The sequence below is a fragment of the Notechis scutatus genome, chromosome 4 (genome assembly GCF_049901735.1).
Source record: "Notechis scutatus isolate UNSWTSFEM ecotype Mainland chromosome 4, rNotScu1.2, whole genome shotgun sequence".
Classification (NCBI taxonomy): Eukaryota; Metazoa; Chordata; class Lepidosauria; order Squamata; family Elapidae; genus Notechis; species Notechis scutatus.
The window spans coordinates 13428119-13440348 of record NC_142012.1 but is presented as its reverse complement, the minus strand read 5'-3'; the positions used below and the strand labels follow the sequence as shown (position 1 = coordinate 13440348).

Here is a 12230-nt window from a genome sequence, read left to right as displayed (position 1 = left end):
TGGGGAGCCATGTCATCTGCTGGTGTTGGTCCACTGTACTTCATTAAGTCCAGGGTCAATGCAGCCGTTTACCAGGAGATTTTGGAGCACTTCATGCTTCCTTCCGTAGACGAGCTTTATGGGGATGCTGACTTCATTTTCCAGCAGGACTTGGCACCTGCCCACACTGCCAACAGCACCAAAACCTGGTTCAATGACCGTGGGATTACTGTGCTTGATTGGCCAGCAAACTCGCCTGACCTGAACCCCATAGAGAATCTATGGGGCGTTGCCAAGAGAAAGATGAGAGACATAAGACCGAACAGTGCAAAAGAGCTGAAGGCCGCTATTGAAGCATCCTGGTCTTCCATAACACCTCAGCAGTGCCACAGGCTGATAGCTTCCATGCCACGCCGCATTGAGGCAGTCATTGCTGCAAAAGGGGCCCAAACCAAGTACTGAGTACATATGCATGCTTATACTTTTCAGAGGTCCGATATTGTTCTATGTACAATCCTTGTTTTATTGATTGCATGTAATATTCTAATTTTCTGAGATTGTAGATTTGGGGTTTTCATGAGCTGTAAGCCATAATCATCTCAATTATGACAAATCATGGCTTGAACTATCTTGCTTTGCATGTAATGAGTGTATCTCATATATTAGTTTCACCTTTTAAGTTGCATTAATGAAATAAATGAACTTTTGCACGATATTCTAATTATTCGAGTTTCACTTTTATTTTTAGCTCAGGGATGAAGTGTGGTTTCTTTGGTGCTCTCTAAGTTTGGTTGATTTCTTGGAGACATTTCATTATCAAACTCAGTATCACCATAGGACTGATGGTGTTACCTAGATTTGTTATGAAATGTCTGCAAGAAAACAACCAACCTAAGAGAACACCAAGAAACCACACCAATAGAATACTTGGGACTGGATGTTCTGAAAGTCAATGCCTGTACTATTCATTCTTTTTATTTATTTTTTTAGGCAGTGATTGTTTATGAATGCTTATCGGAATGGGGACAAGTTCTTTGTGCCATCTGTCCAAACCCTAAACTGGTCATTACTGGGGGCACCAGCACTGTTGTCTGCGTATGGGAGATGGGGACCTCCAAGGAAAAAGCCAAAATGCTGACCCTCAAGCAGGTAAATTAAAATTCTGCATGAAATCCTGAAAGGTCTTCCAGAAAACCTCTACAAAGATTATTGCTGAATTATTGAACTAAATATTTTAGTATGAAAGCTGTCACGGTTGTGGAAAACACCCACTACTAGTTTCTCCATTTTTTTTAAATATGGAAAGTATTCCCCCTCCAAGTAGCATATTGTCCTCTTTTATAATTGCAGGAAAATTACTTGAAATCCATAAAAAATCTAGCCCAATTGAACAACTGAGTTGCATCAAAATCTTCACTGATTAGGTCTGAACTGAAAGGAAGGATTTTTGGGTTTTTTTCTGTCTGTTGTTGGCAGAGATAGATTGATGAAGTTTCTTCCTTTGCTGTAGAAAGGAAATTCTTTAACCATGTTGTTTAGACACAGTTTGGGATTTTTTTAGATGTTGCTCTAGGCCAAGGGTCTTTAAACTTAGCAAGTTTAAGACTTGTGGACTTCAACTCCCAGAATCCCTGAGCTAACATGACTGGAGGAGGAATTCTGGGAGTTGAAGTCAACAAGTCTTAAAGCGGTCAAGTTTGGAGACCCCTGCCTTTCCCATATCAATAGCACTTGGACTTATATGCTGCCCCATGGTGCTTTACAGCACTCTCTGAGCAGATTACAACATCAACATATCTGGCTCCTCATTTTACCAACCTTGGAAGGATGGAAGGCTGAGTCAACCTTGAGCCGGTCAGGATCGAACAGAGTTAGCCTGCCATGCTGCCTTCTAACCACTGCACCACTAGGACTCTTAGTATTGTGTTTCTTCCTACAGCTTTAATTTATCTTTTGTACTCTACTCATTATACCTTTCCAAGTCTTTATTTTTCATGTGTCTGAAGAAATAACTGTTGGCAAGTTGTGTGGTAGTGCATCTTGGTTTTGATTTTTGCTCCCTTTTGCTTTGCATTTAGGCGCTGCTCGGCCATACTGAGACGGTCACATGTTTAACAGCTTCACTGGCCTATCACATCATTGTGAGTGGGTCATGTGACCGGACCTGCATCATCTGGGATTTGAATAAACTTTCCTTTGTAACGCAGCTTCGGGGTCACAGGGCTCCGGTGTCAGCCCTCTGCATCAATGAACTGACGGTATGAGTACAAGCCCAGGCCTAATAAACCGAGCACCTGTACTCAGAGATGAGGCTTTATAGTTTGCTTTACAGGTAGTCCTTGATTTACAACCAGTTTAGTGACCATTTGAGGTTACGACACTGGGGAAAAGTGACTTATGACAATTTTTCACACTTGCAACCATTGCAGCATCCCCGTAGTCACGTGATCTAAATAAAGTGACTAGAGGTGAAGATTATATGGTATAACTATGAGAATAATGGCTATAATTATGATGTAAAATAATCTATATATGTAAATAATCTTCCGACTTTTCTTGCCACAGTTGTTAAGTGAATCACTGCAGTTGTTAATAATACGGTTACTAAGTGAATCTGACTTTTACTGGTCAGAAAGTCGCAAAAGGTTATCACATGACCCTGGAACATTGCAAACGTCTCACCAACATGAACCGGTCGCTAAGCATCCACATTTCGATCACGTGACCCTGGGAATGCTTACAACAGTCATAAGAGTGAAAAACGGACATTGGTCACTTTTTTCAGTGCCGTTGTAACTTCGAATGGTCATTAAATGAGTGGGGCAAGTCGAGGACTGCCTGAATATGAAGTTACTGTCCCCCAAAAGTAGAAATAATTATATGCAACTTTTTTTTTTTAATCGTTCCTCGTCTGAAACTATTCTTCACCATTTTAGTGTTAACCACTTAATGTTTATAATAATGTTTATTATAAACCACTTAATGTTTATTTCTGTGGCTATGGAAGCTGTTTCCCTATGGCTTCCTGTCATAGAAACGGGTGGGGCTGCTGGGGGTTCGCAGGGGTTCGGGAGAGCTCCTGGCTACAATCTGTGCAGTTCAGAGAACCCCCAAATCCCACTCCTGGCTGGCTCCACCCATCCTGCCCCTCCCCTCCCAGGAGTCCCCACGTGGCCCATTTTGGATGCAGGTAAGTGCAGGGCGTGCGCGGAGGCTCGGGGAGGGTGAAGAACAGGCCTCCCGGAAGTTCAGGAAGGCCGGAAATGGGCCGGTTTCCGGCTTCCAGAGAGACTCCGGAGCCTAGAGAGCCCGTTTTTGCACTCCCGGAGGCCCGAGGAAAGCCTCCAGAGCACAGGGAGGGCAACGCCGTGTTGCAGGAAACCAACTAGGCCACACCCACCGTGGACACGCCCACTGTGGACACGCCCACCCAGCAACCAGGCAGAGAACCCTTTGCTAAAATTTTTGAATGCATAGAAATGATTGAATAGCAGAGTCGTGGCATAGACAGAACCTGTTGTGGCGTCATTCCCAAATGGGGATTGTGGCACAAAAAGGCGCAAAAACAATCTTGTTCAAGGGACATGGAATCAGTTTGAGTGTCCCTGCCGTGGTGGGAACATGACTTCAATGCCAGGCCGTTCAAAGGAGGCTTCCACTGACCTGCGCAATCTCTGGAGGTATTTTTTTTGCAATTCCACTCCCTAATGGGGTTGCATTAAACTGCAACCAAATGCTGTAGAAAACATTTTTTAGTCCCTCGGCTGATTGTGCCCTTGTCTTGAGATGCGTTTCTTTTTCCCCTATCAAGCTGAATGCTACAATTGAAAGTAGAGAGAAATCGCTGTGCATTAAAGGTGGTGTGTGAGCGTGTGTGTGTGTGTGTTGTCTAAGATGTTTTCCTCTTCTTCTAGGGTGATATTGTGTCATGTGCAGGGACATACATTCACGTCTGGAGCATTAACGGAAACCCCATTGTGAGTGTGAACACCTTCACTGGACGCAGCCAGCAGATTCTCTGTTGTTGCATGTCAGAAATGAATGAGTGGGATACTCAGAACGTTATTGTGACTGGACATTCAGATGGAGTCGTCCGAGTAAGTACTCGTAGTAGTAAAGCAACCTGCTTCCCTTCTCTTTTTTATATCTTCCTCCTTTTTGAAGAATTTATCGTAACACGTATATCTTGAAGGCCATCGTTCCTTTGGCCGGTGGTTGTGTATATTCGTGGAAGAAACAGAAAAATAAACCTAATTCTTAATTTTGAGCTAATGTTCTAAGGTTGTACCATGGAGTAACTTTCTAGGATCTCCCATTGCATTGTAGCAATTTGTGTAGATTTCCTTTATATTATAATGATTCTGTTCATTACTATTATTCTAAACCCTTTTCGACTGGATGTATTTATGAGAATGGAGTTGATTTTAATTTAAATGTTCAAAACATTCATCCTCGTGTTTTAAATGAACCATGATTTGCGCTAGGAGACCATTTGCTCTAGACAGAAAGAAAGAAAGTTAAGCCAAAGTAAAAATAATATGTAATATGTAAATTGTATGTTTGTCTTCTTAGTTTTGGCGGATGGAGTTTCTACAGGTCCCGGAAACTCCCGCTCCTGAACCCGTGGAAATGCTTGAAATTCAGGAAGACTGTCCAGAACCACAAATAGGTGCTTTATTTTACGTTCTAAATTTTCTTTCTTTCTTTTTTCAACTGTGAAATACAGCTAGTCCTCGACTTACAACTGGTCTGATCAATGACCATCTGGAATTACAAGAGTACTGAACCAAAAGGGGCATAAGACACACACACCCAAATTCCAGAAGTCACATAGCTAAAAGCAGCAGCACACCCACACTCTTACGTCCGCAAGACTGCCCCGCTGTGGGTCATTTAATGGCTGCAACTGGGGGAATTTGGATTGCAGGCATTGATGAGGTGATCATGTGGGCACCTAGCTTAACAACTGCAACAACCTATAGCCCAAATTGTGGTCTCCATTATAGTTGTAATTTTAGGACTACCTGTGTAATGATTTATGATGAGATTGTGGTTTAAGAAAAATAAATACGTGGGTTTAGAAGAAGTAAAACTTTTAGGACAAAGGTGGAATGGAAGATTCAGGTGCTAGCTCTCATGCATGAAGCTACCTCTCATGCATGAAGAGGTTGGTGTCTGCTGGATGGTGCTCTGAGGTGCTACCAATCAACCAGGGAGAAATTGAATGCAAGCACATTTTTTTTCTTCCTTCATGAATCAGACTAAGATAAATGTCACGATCAAGTTCCTGCCATCTTAACATGCTAATACAGTCCAAAATAGACTTTATAAAAAAAATAAAATGCAAAATAAATTGTAGTAAAGAAATTGAATGTGTCTCATTGGAGAATATGAATTATGAAGAGGGTGGGGGAAAACCAGGGTCAAGGATGACAATGAATTATGTGTCTCAGAGTCGGCTAGCTGTCAGGATTCCGGCAGTTACCCTAATGAAATCATGAGTCTTGAGCCAAACTTCCAAAACTTCAAAAGGATTTATTGGGAGTTAACATGTCCAGCACTGCCTGGGTGTAGCCGACTCTGAGGCACATAATTCATTGTGCCCCTTGACCCTGGTTTTCCCCCAACCCCCTGGGTGTATCGTAATTCATATTCTCCAATGGGACACATCCATAGCCAAGAGTCATCAATCATGCTCTCCAGTTAGATATTTGCAAGGCAGAAACTTCAGTCACTAGTTACTATCTTTGAAAAACTATGTATGGAATGCACTTTCAATTTCCAAGCTCTTTCAAACCCCTTTCGCCCCCCCCCTCCCTTTCTGCTGGCAACTCTAAACTTAAATACCATAGAAATATTTTATGAGTTGATATTTCATTTATTTTATAAAGCATTGATTGTGGGGCTGTAGAAGAAAATCCTGCATGAGTAGCGTTGTAATTAAAAGGGAGTCCCTTCAGATTTTACTCAGCTAGTTTTTGCTGACCATAGGGGGCGGTGCTCATCTCCATTTCAAGAGCCGTTGAGCCAGCGCTGTCCAGAAGCATTTCCGCAGTCATGTAGCCAGCATGATATCTTGGAGCACTGTTATTTTCCCATTACAGTGATACCTATTTATCTACTCATATTTGCATGCTTTTGAACTGCTAAGTTGGCTGGAGCTGGAGCAAGTAACGGGAGCTCACCCTGTTATGCAGCACTCGGGTCTCGAACCTGGGCTGTTGGCTTTCCAGACGACAAGCTCAGCTTTTTAACCACCGAGCCATCGTGCCACCCTAGTGTCATTATTAAAGCATTTATTTTTGCCTTCCAAATAGAAGGTCAAGAAGGTCCTGACGAAGATAGCAGTGATTCTGAAGCAGAGGACCAAGCCCCTGCCCAGGACACCAAGCTGCCCGAGAGCCAGCCCCAGCAGGCCCCTGCCGGTCACAGACCTCGGTCATCCTCAGCTCGAGCAACTGCTGCATGGTCAGTAGAAACCAGCTCTGAAGACACAAGGCGTTGGTCTGACCACCTGAGCTTGGATGAGAAAGACGGCTTCATTTTTGTGAACTATTCCGATGGACAAAGCAAGGGACACTCGCATGCGCCAACAAACCATTCAAATGCCAACCAAGGGGAATTGCGGCATTACAGCAAGCTCAAACCAGGTATCGGACACCTTTGTAAAATGGCAGAATTAGATGGGATGCGCATGCCAGCTTCCTTGATTTCAGCACGTGTAGGGTGGAGGACTTCATCTTACCTAGCAGCACTAGGTATAGGGGGATAGGAACGAGCTACAGGGGAGACGGGTGGTTTTGTCTTGATTCGGTAGTTGCAGGTTCAAGTTGTTGCAGGCTTGAGCAGTCTATCAGGATTCCGGCCCTTAACCCCATTTAAATCATGAGTCTCGAGCCAAACTTCCAAAACTTCAAAAGGATTTATTGGGAGATAAAAAGTCCGGCACTGCCTGGGTGTAGCTGACTCTGAGACACATAATTCATTGTCATCCTTGACTCTGGTTTTCCCCCACCCCCTGGGTGTATCGGAATTCATATTCTCCAATGGGACACCTCCATAGCCCAGAGTCATCAATCATGCTCTCCAGTTAGAATTTTGTGTGACAGAAACTTCAGTCACCTAGTTACTATCTTTGAAAACATTTATGGAATGCAGTTTTGGTTTGCAAGCTGCCGCATTGCTCCCCCTTCCCTTTCTGTTGGCGACTCTAAAAGACCATAGAAATATTTTATGAGTTGACACAGGCATTGGAATGCTACAGCCTTTCTTTTAGGAGAACTATGCATTTTCAAAGGCATTTTTTTTTTGAAAATTTTATTTGGGTTTTCTCAAAAACAAAATACAAATAAAACATCTTTTTTGAAAATAGCATGGTCCCAGGTTATCACTTCTTCATACAGACACAAAACTCAATTTCATGCTCATTTTTATATTCTATTCCATATCTTATTACCGTTTTATATTTTCTACATAGTTTTTCCCCTCTTCTAATTTTCTCAACTTTGTTTTGATTATCTCAATTCAAATCATTATATTTATACTTTTGTCTGTCCTGTTACAATTTCATATTATCTTCTCTTATTAAACAAATTTTTCCCTGTAGTTACCAATTAGAGTATGACACCTTTATATCCTTTAATTTTATCCATTCAAGCTCTTATTTAAGCTTCAATGTATAGCTTTAAGATTATAGCATTCAATATAATACATAACTTCCAATCGAATTCTGCTTGGTACATTCTTAAAATAGACACTATATTCTTAAAAAGAAAAAATTATATATATATGTAAATAAAACACATTCCATTCCAATTCAATTCTATCATTAATATGCATTAAAATCTTAACATCTTTAACATTTCTTTTCAATTGAATATCATACTTCCTTGGGAACACTTATAAACTTTCCATAGTTAATTCTTTTTTTTCCATATTTCTCACTTATATTTTTATAAATCATTACTAATAATTAAAAATGTTCCCTTTTAATTCTCTCAATCATTTTAATTCATTTATTTATTAACAAACATCCCACTGCATTACAATAAATATTTTATCCATCATCATATTTTCTAAAGTTATTTCTATTTGTAATATAACAAAGCTATCTTATGTACCTTTGCAGAATCCCTTTTACAATTAAATTTTCACCCATTATCTCGAAACAAAGTTATGGTTACAATCCTTATATCTTTTCCCTGTTTCTCCATTTCTTGTTTCTGTCTTTTACAACTTCTTTTCCTTGCCTTCTTCCCCCTCTTCTTCTCCCTCCCCTTTTTACCCCCTCGTCTCTCTACTTCTAATTCTCTCATCTGTAATCCCCTCTTCTGTTGCTTTCTAATATTGTACTTATCTTTCAAATTGTTCTTCTTCTTTTGGTTATTTTTTCTAATCTTAAACCTTTCACTCTCTTTCCCCCCTTTTCTTCCCCCCACTTAAAATTATTTGATCATTAAAGATGGCTTCTTCTTTGTCCCAATCTTCTTGTTCTGCAAGGGTTTCTTGTTGCTTCTCATAGTTCCAGATCTCCATTTCTAAGAATTGAAACACGAAGCCAAAAGAACTTCTCCCTTCTTGTGCGTCTTCTTTCCATTTTTTAAGTTCCGTTTTCAGTTCTTCTAAGAGTACCATTTTAAAAACTTTTAAACAACCACCCGGTTAATTTTAGTCATCTAGATGCAAAAACCAAAAATCACCAAATAATCCAAGGCTGTTTCTACTTGCTTCTTTTTTCCACTTTCTCTTCCTGGGGTTCTATTATTTTGTTACCAAGTTTCCATTAAAATGTATCTTTGAGGAATCTTGTTAAAATTTCACTGTAAGTTCCTTTTAATTACAGTCCCATTCCTTAATTCCAGGCAGTCTCCTCCATTTTTCCAGATCCTGCCCTTCTATTCTTTTTTTTTCTCCTTTCCAGCTTTTAAAAACTTTTACATGTCCAGAAATCTTTATTTATCCCTTTGACTTTTATTTTCAGCTTAGATGCCTATTAATGTCAAAGTGGATTTTTTTTTCCAGTTTCTTGCTTAAGTCTCTTAGCTGTCAGTATAAGGAAGGGAAGCTTCAAAATCTTCTTTGGGAACAATGTTGTTAAGTTTGAATTCCAGGGTACCTTATTTGTTGCTTTTGCTGTTTGACCCGGTCAACCAAAACTTTCTCTTCTTATCTTCCTCCTGCACATTCTTTTCCGGTCGAGTTCTTCTTTGTGGTGGCCATTTCTGATCACCGCTACAACCGCCTTCGGGAAAGGGAGTAATGGCCAGCTGGGGAGGAGAGATGCGGCTCTCCTCAACCCTGCAGGCAGTCTCCCCACTTTTCACCACCTCTACGGGGTGGCTTAGCCCCGAAACCAGCCGGCTCGGGGCGCTCCAGCGGCGAGCACGGATCGAAGCCTCGGAGAGACGAGGTTTCGGTCTGTCGCCGAAGAAGCTCAAACCGGAAGTCCCGCATTTTCAAAGGCATTGAAATGCCTATGTTGATCCAGGATAGCTGTCAACGAAAACATAACATCTCCTGCAAGCTAAGAGGGGATTATCAGGATTATCACAAACGCCCGTTCTATATTAGAAGAAGACATTCGAGGCAGACCTGAAACCTGAATCCTGGCAACTGGAGTTCTTTCTTTTTTGCTTTGAAAAGTTTTGCTGCTTATCCCAGCACCTTCTTAGTCCTGTAGAAAGTTAGCGCCCACCCCTCTCCTAGAAGAATGAAATATTCTAGGAAATATTAAAAAGGCAGAATGTTATATTTCCCCGGATGAGAAAAGGAGAAACGTGTTTTTAAAGACAAAGATCAGCTCCCTGGCACCTGGATCAGCCCATCTACCAGACAATTAGACCTTCAGCTGCAGGGTGGTGGGATTAAGACATGACCCTCAGGACATAATAGGACTAGCCCTCTACCCATCTAGCAGCAGGGCTCACTGCATTGCGAAATCACCTGGGGACATTACATCAGACCAAGGCTCAACCAAACTTGATTCAGACAAACATATGACTCCACATCGGAGTCTGTATATAGCTGATAGAACACATGTTCTTGCACAGGAACAGGAAGCTCAAGGGCGGCAAGGCCCAAGAGAGGGTATAAATACCTCTCTCTCAACTCCATGTGTCAGCTACCCAGGACTTCAAACCCATGTGCTCCTGTCCACCAATAAACCATGTTTCCAATCAGCCTCCATGTTTCTAATGTCTTTCTCCCCGCTTGGAACTAAACCCAGAAGGATATTTCTTCCAACAGTCCGGAGCAGCAAAACGTTTCAAACCAAAAAGAAAAGTAAGTTCAGTTGCCATGAATCAACTTCCAGATAACTCTGGATGACTGGGAATCTTCATCAACACTGGGATAGAGAGTTTCTGTTCTCTTGTCCACCCATGTTAGGGATTGGTACCCTTTTCTCCCTCTTAGCCCTGTGTCATGTTCTGAAAAAAGGGACCGGCTGCTCCGTGGCCTGACAGAAATCGAGTGTTGAATTTTCCACCTCTGTAAATATTCCACCTCTGCTTCCAATCGAGTGTTGAATTTTCTTTCTGAAGAAGTCATGGATCAGCAGTTTCTCACTTGCCTCCCTTCTGCGTATGCTTACCTTATCACCTACATCTATTTTTAGGCTACAGATGGGAGAGGCAGCTTGTGTTCAGGAGCAAATTAACTATGCACACGGCCTTTGATCGCAAGGACAATGCACACCCTGCAGAAATTACAGCGCTGGCCATTTCCAAGTAAGTAGGTTGCCCTCTCCTTCATCCCTTGCGCATAATTCTTCCAAATGCAGCAGGAAGCTTTAGTAGGGCGCTGAGGCTTCACATCCCCCGAAGCAAAATAGGAAGGGAACCCCCCCCCAAAAAAAAAGTCCCTTCTGCTGTCACCTGGCTGAAAATGGCATTAAATTGATTCATCACAAAGAGGCCACTAGCTGAGATAGTTAAATTAAGCCACCTTCATTGCTGAGAACACAAGGCTGACCCATCCCACTGGGTCCTACTTGCATGCTGACAACATTTGGTAGGCTGATGTATAAGAGGCATCAAAAGAAAGCGGGGCCTCCAAAATATTTTGCAAAATATAAAATGTTCATGAAATAGCAAAAAACCCTTTTCATTGAAAAGTGTCCTTCAGGGGCTCTGAAAGAACTTTAGGAATAAAGTATGCATTTTATTTTTGTTACGTATGTATTTATTACGATCACAACTGGGACCAGTTCTGCTAAGCAAGGCAGTTGTTAAGTAAGTCACACCCAATGTTACTACCGTTTTTTGCAGTTCTGAAGTGAATCACATGGTTGTTAAGCAAATCCTGCTCCCCCCCCCCCCCCCCAATTTTGCTTGTCATAAGCTGCCTGGGAAGGTAGTCAATGATAATCACTTAACCCTGGGACCATTATAAATACATGGTGGTTGCCAAGCGCCCAAATTTTGATCTCATGACCAAAGAAATCTTCCTAAAATTGGGCTTATTTACTCACTTAACAACCATCCTGCTTAGAGACAGAAGTTCCAGTTCCAATTGCAGTCGTAAGTCAAAGATTGCCTATAATGGAGAGACGATAGAAGATGGACCTGGGGTTTCGTTTCACCCTGCTGGATTGCGTTCTCTTCATCCACAGGTTTTTGACTGGAAGCTAATGCATATTTGTTTCCTCCAGGGATCACAGCAGGATTCTGGTAGGGGACAGCCGAGGCCGAGTGTTCAGCTGGTCTGTGAGTGACCAACCGGGCCGCTCTGCAGCTGACCACTGGGTGAAAGACGAGGGAGGAGACAGCTGCTCCAGCTGCTCGGTCCGGTTCTCTCTTACCGAAAGACGTCACCATTGTAGGAACTGTGGACAACTCTTCTGCCAGAAGTAAGAAGGGCCACTTTTAAGGGCTCCGCATCTCTGTAACCAAACGATTCTCGGGCAAGCTTCGTCTTCAAAAACCTTCATTGGGTCTAGGAACAAATTGGGCAAGTGCGCTTTCCACTTGAAAGGATTCGTGGCCCTTTTACCTTCACTTGTCAATAAAGGAGACTATCTGTAGCTCGTGCACAAAGGGATTGCGTTCCGGAAAAGCTGAACTTCTGGATTCTGGCGCACATGCGCACCCAACAATCAGCTGGCCGGCGTGCATGCGCACACCCGTTTTTGGCACTGGCATGTGAACGAAGGACAGCTGATTGTCACTGGTGCGCATACGCACCAGAAACCCGGAAGACAAACAGGCAAGGCCACACGTCCCAGGCGACATGGCTTCGCGTGGCACTTTGGG

General features: G+C 42.3%; 1 protein-coding gene across 7 annotated transcripts in view; it reads left to right on the top strand.

Moving 5' to 3' along the window:
* WDFY3 (WD repeat and FYVE domain containing 3) overlaps positions 1-12230 on the top strand; it is a 182410-nt gene that overhangs the window by 166111 nt on the left and 4069 nt on the right. For all 7 annotated transcript variants that reach the window (XM_026683686.2, XM_087962815.1, XM_087962813.1 and 4 more), the window contains 7 exons: positions 970-1128; positions 2058-2237; positions 3894-4076; positions 4552-4648; positions 6297-6629; positions 10595-10706; positions 11630-11827. In XM_026683686.2, coding sequence (XP_026539471.1) covers positions 970-1128; positions 2058-2237; positions 3894-4076; positions 4552-4648; positions 6297-6629; positions 10595-10706; positions 11630-11827 — 1262 coding nt within the window. The remainder of the gene's footprint in view (positions 1-969; positions 1129-2057; positions 2238-3893; positions 4077-4551; positions 4649-6296; positions 6630-10594; positions 10707-11629; positions 11828-12230) is intronic.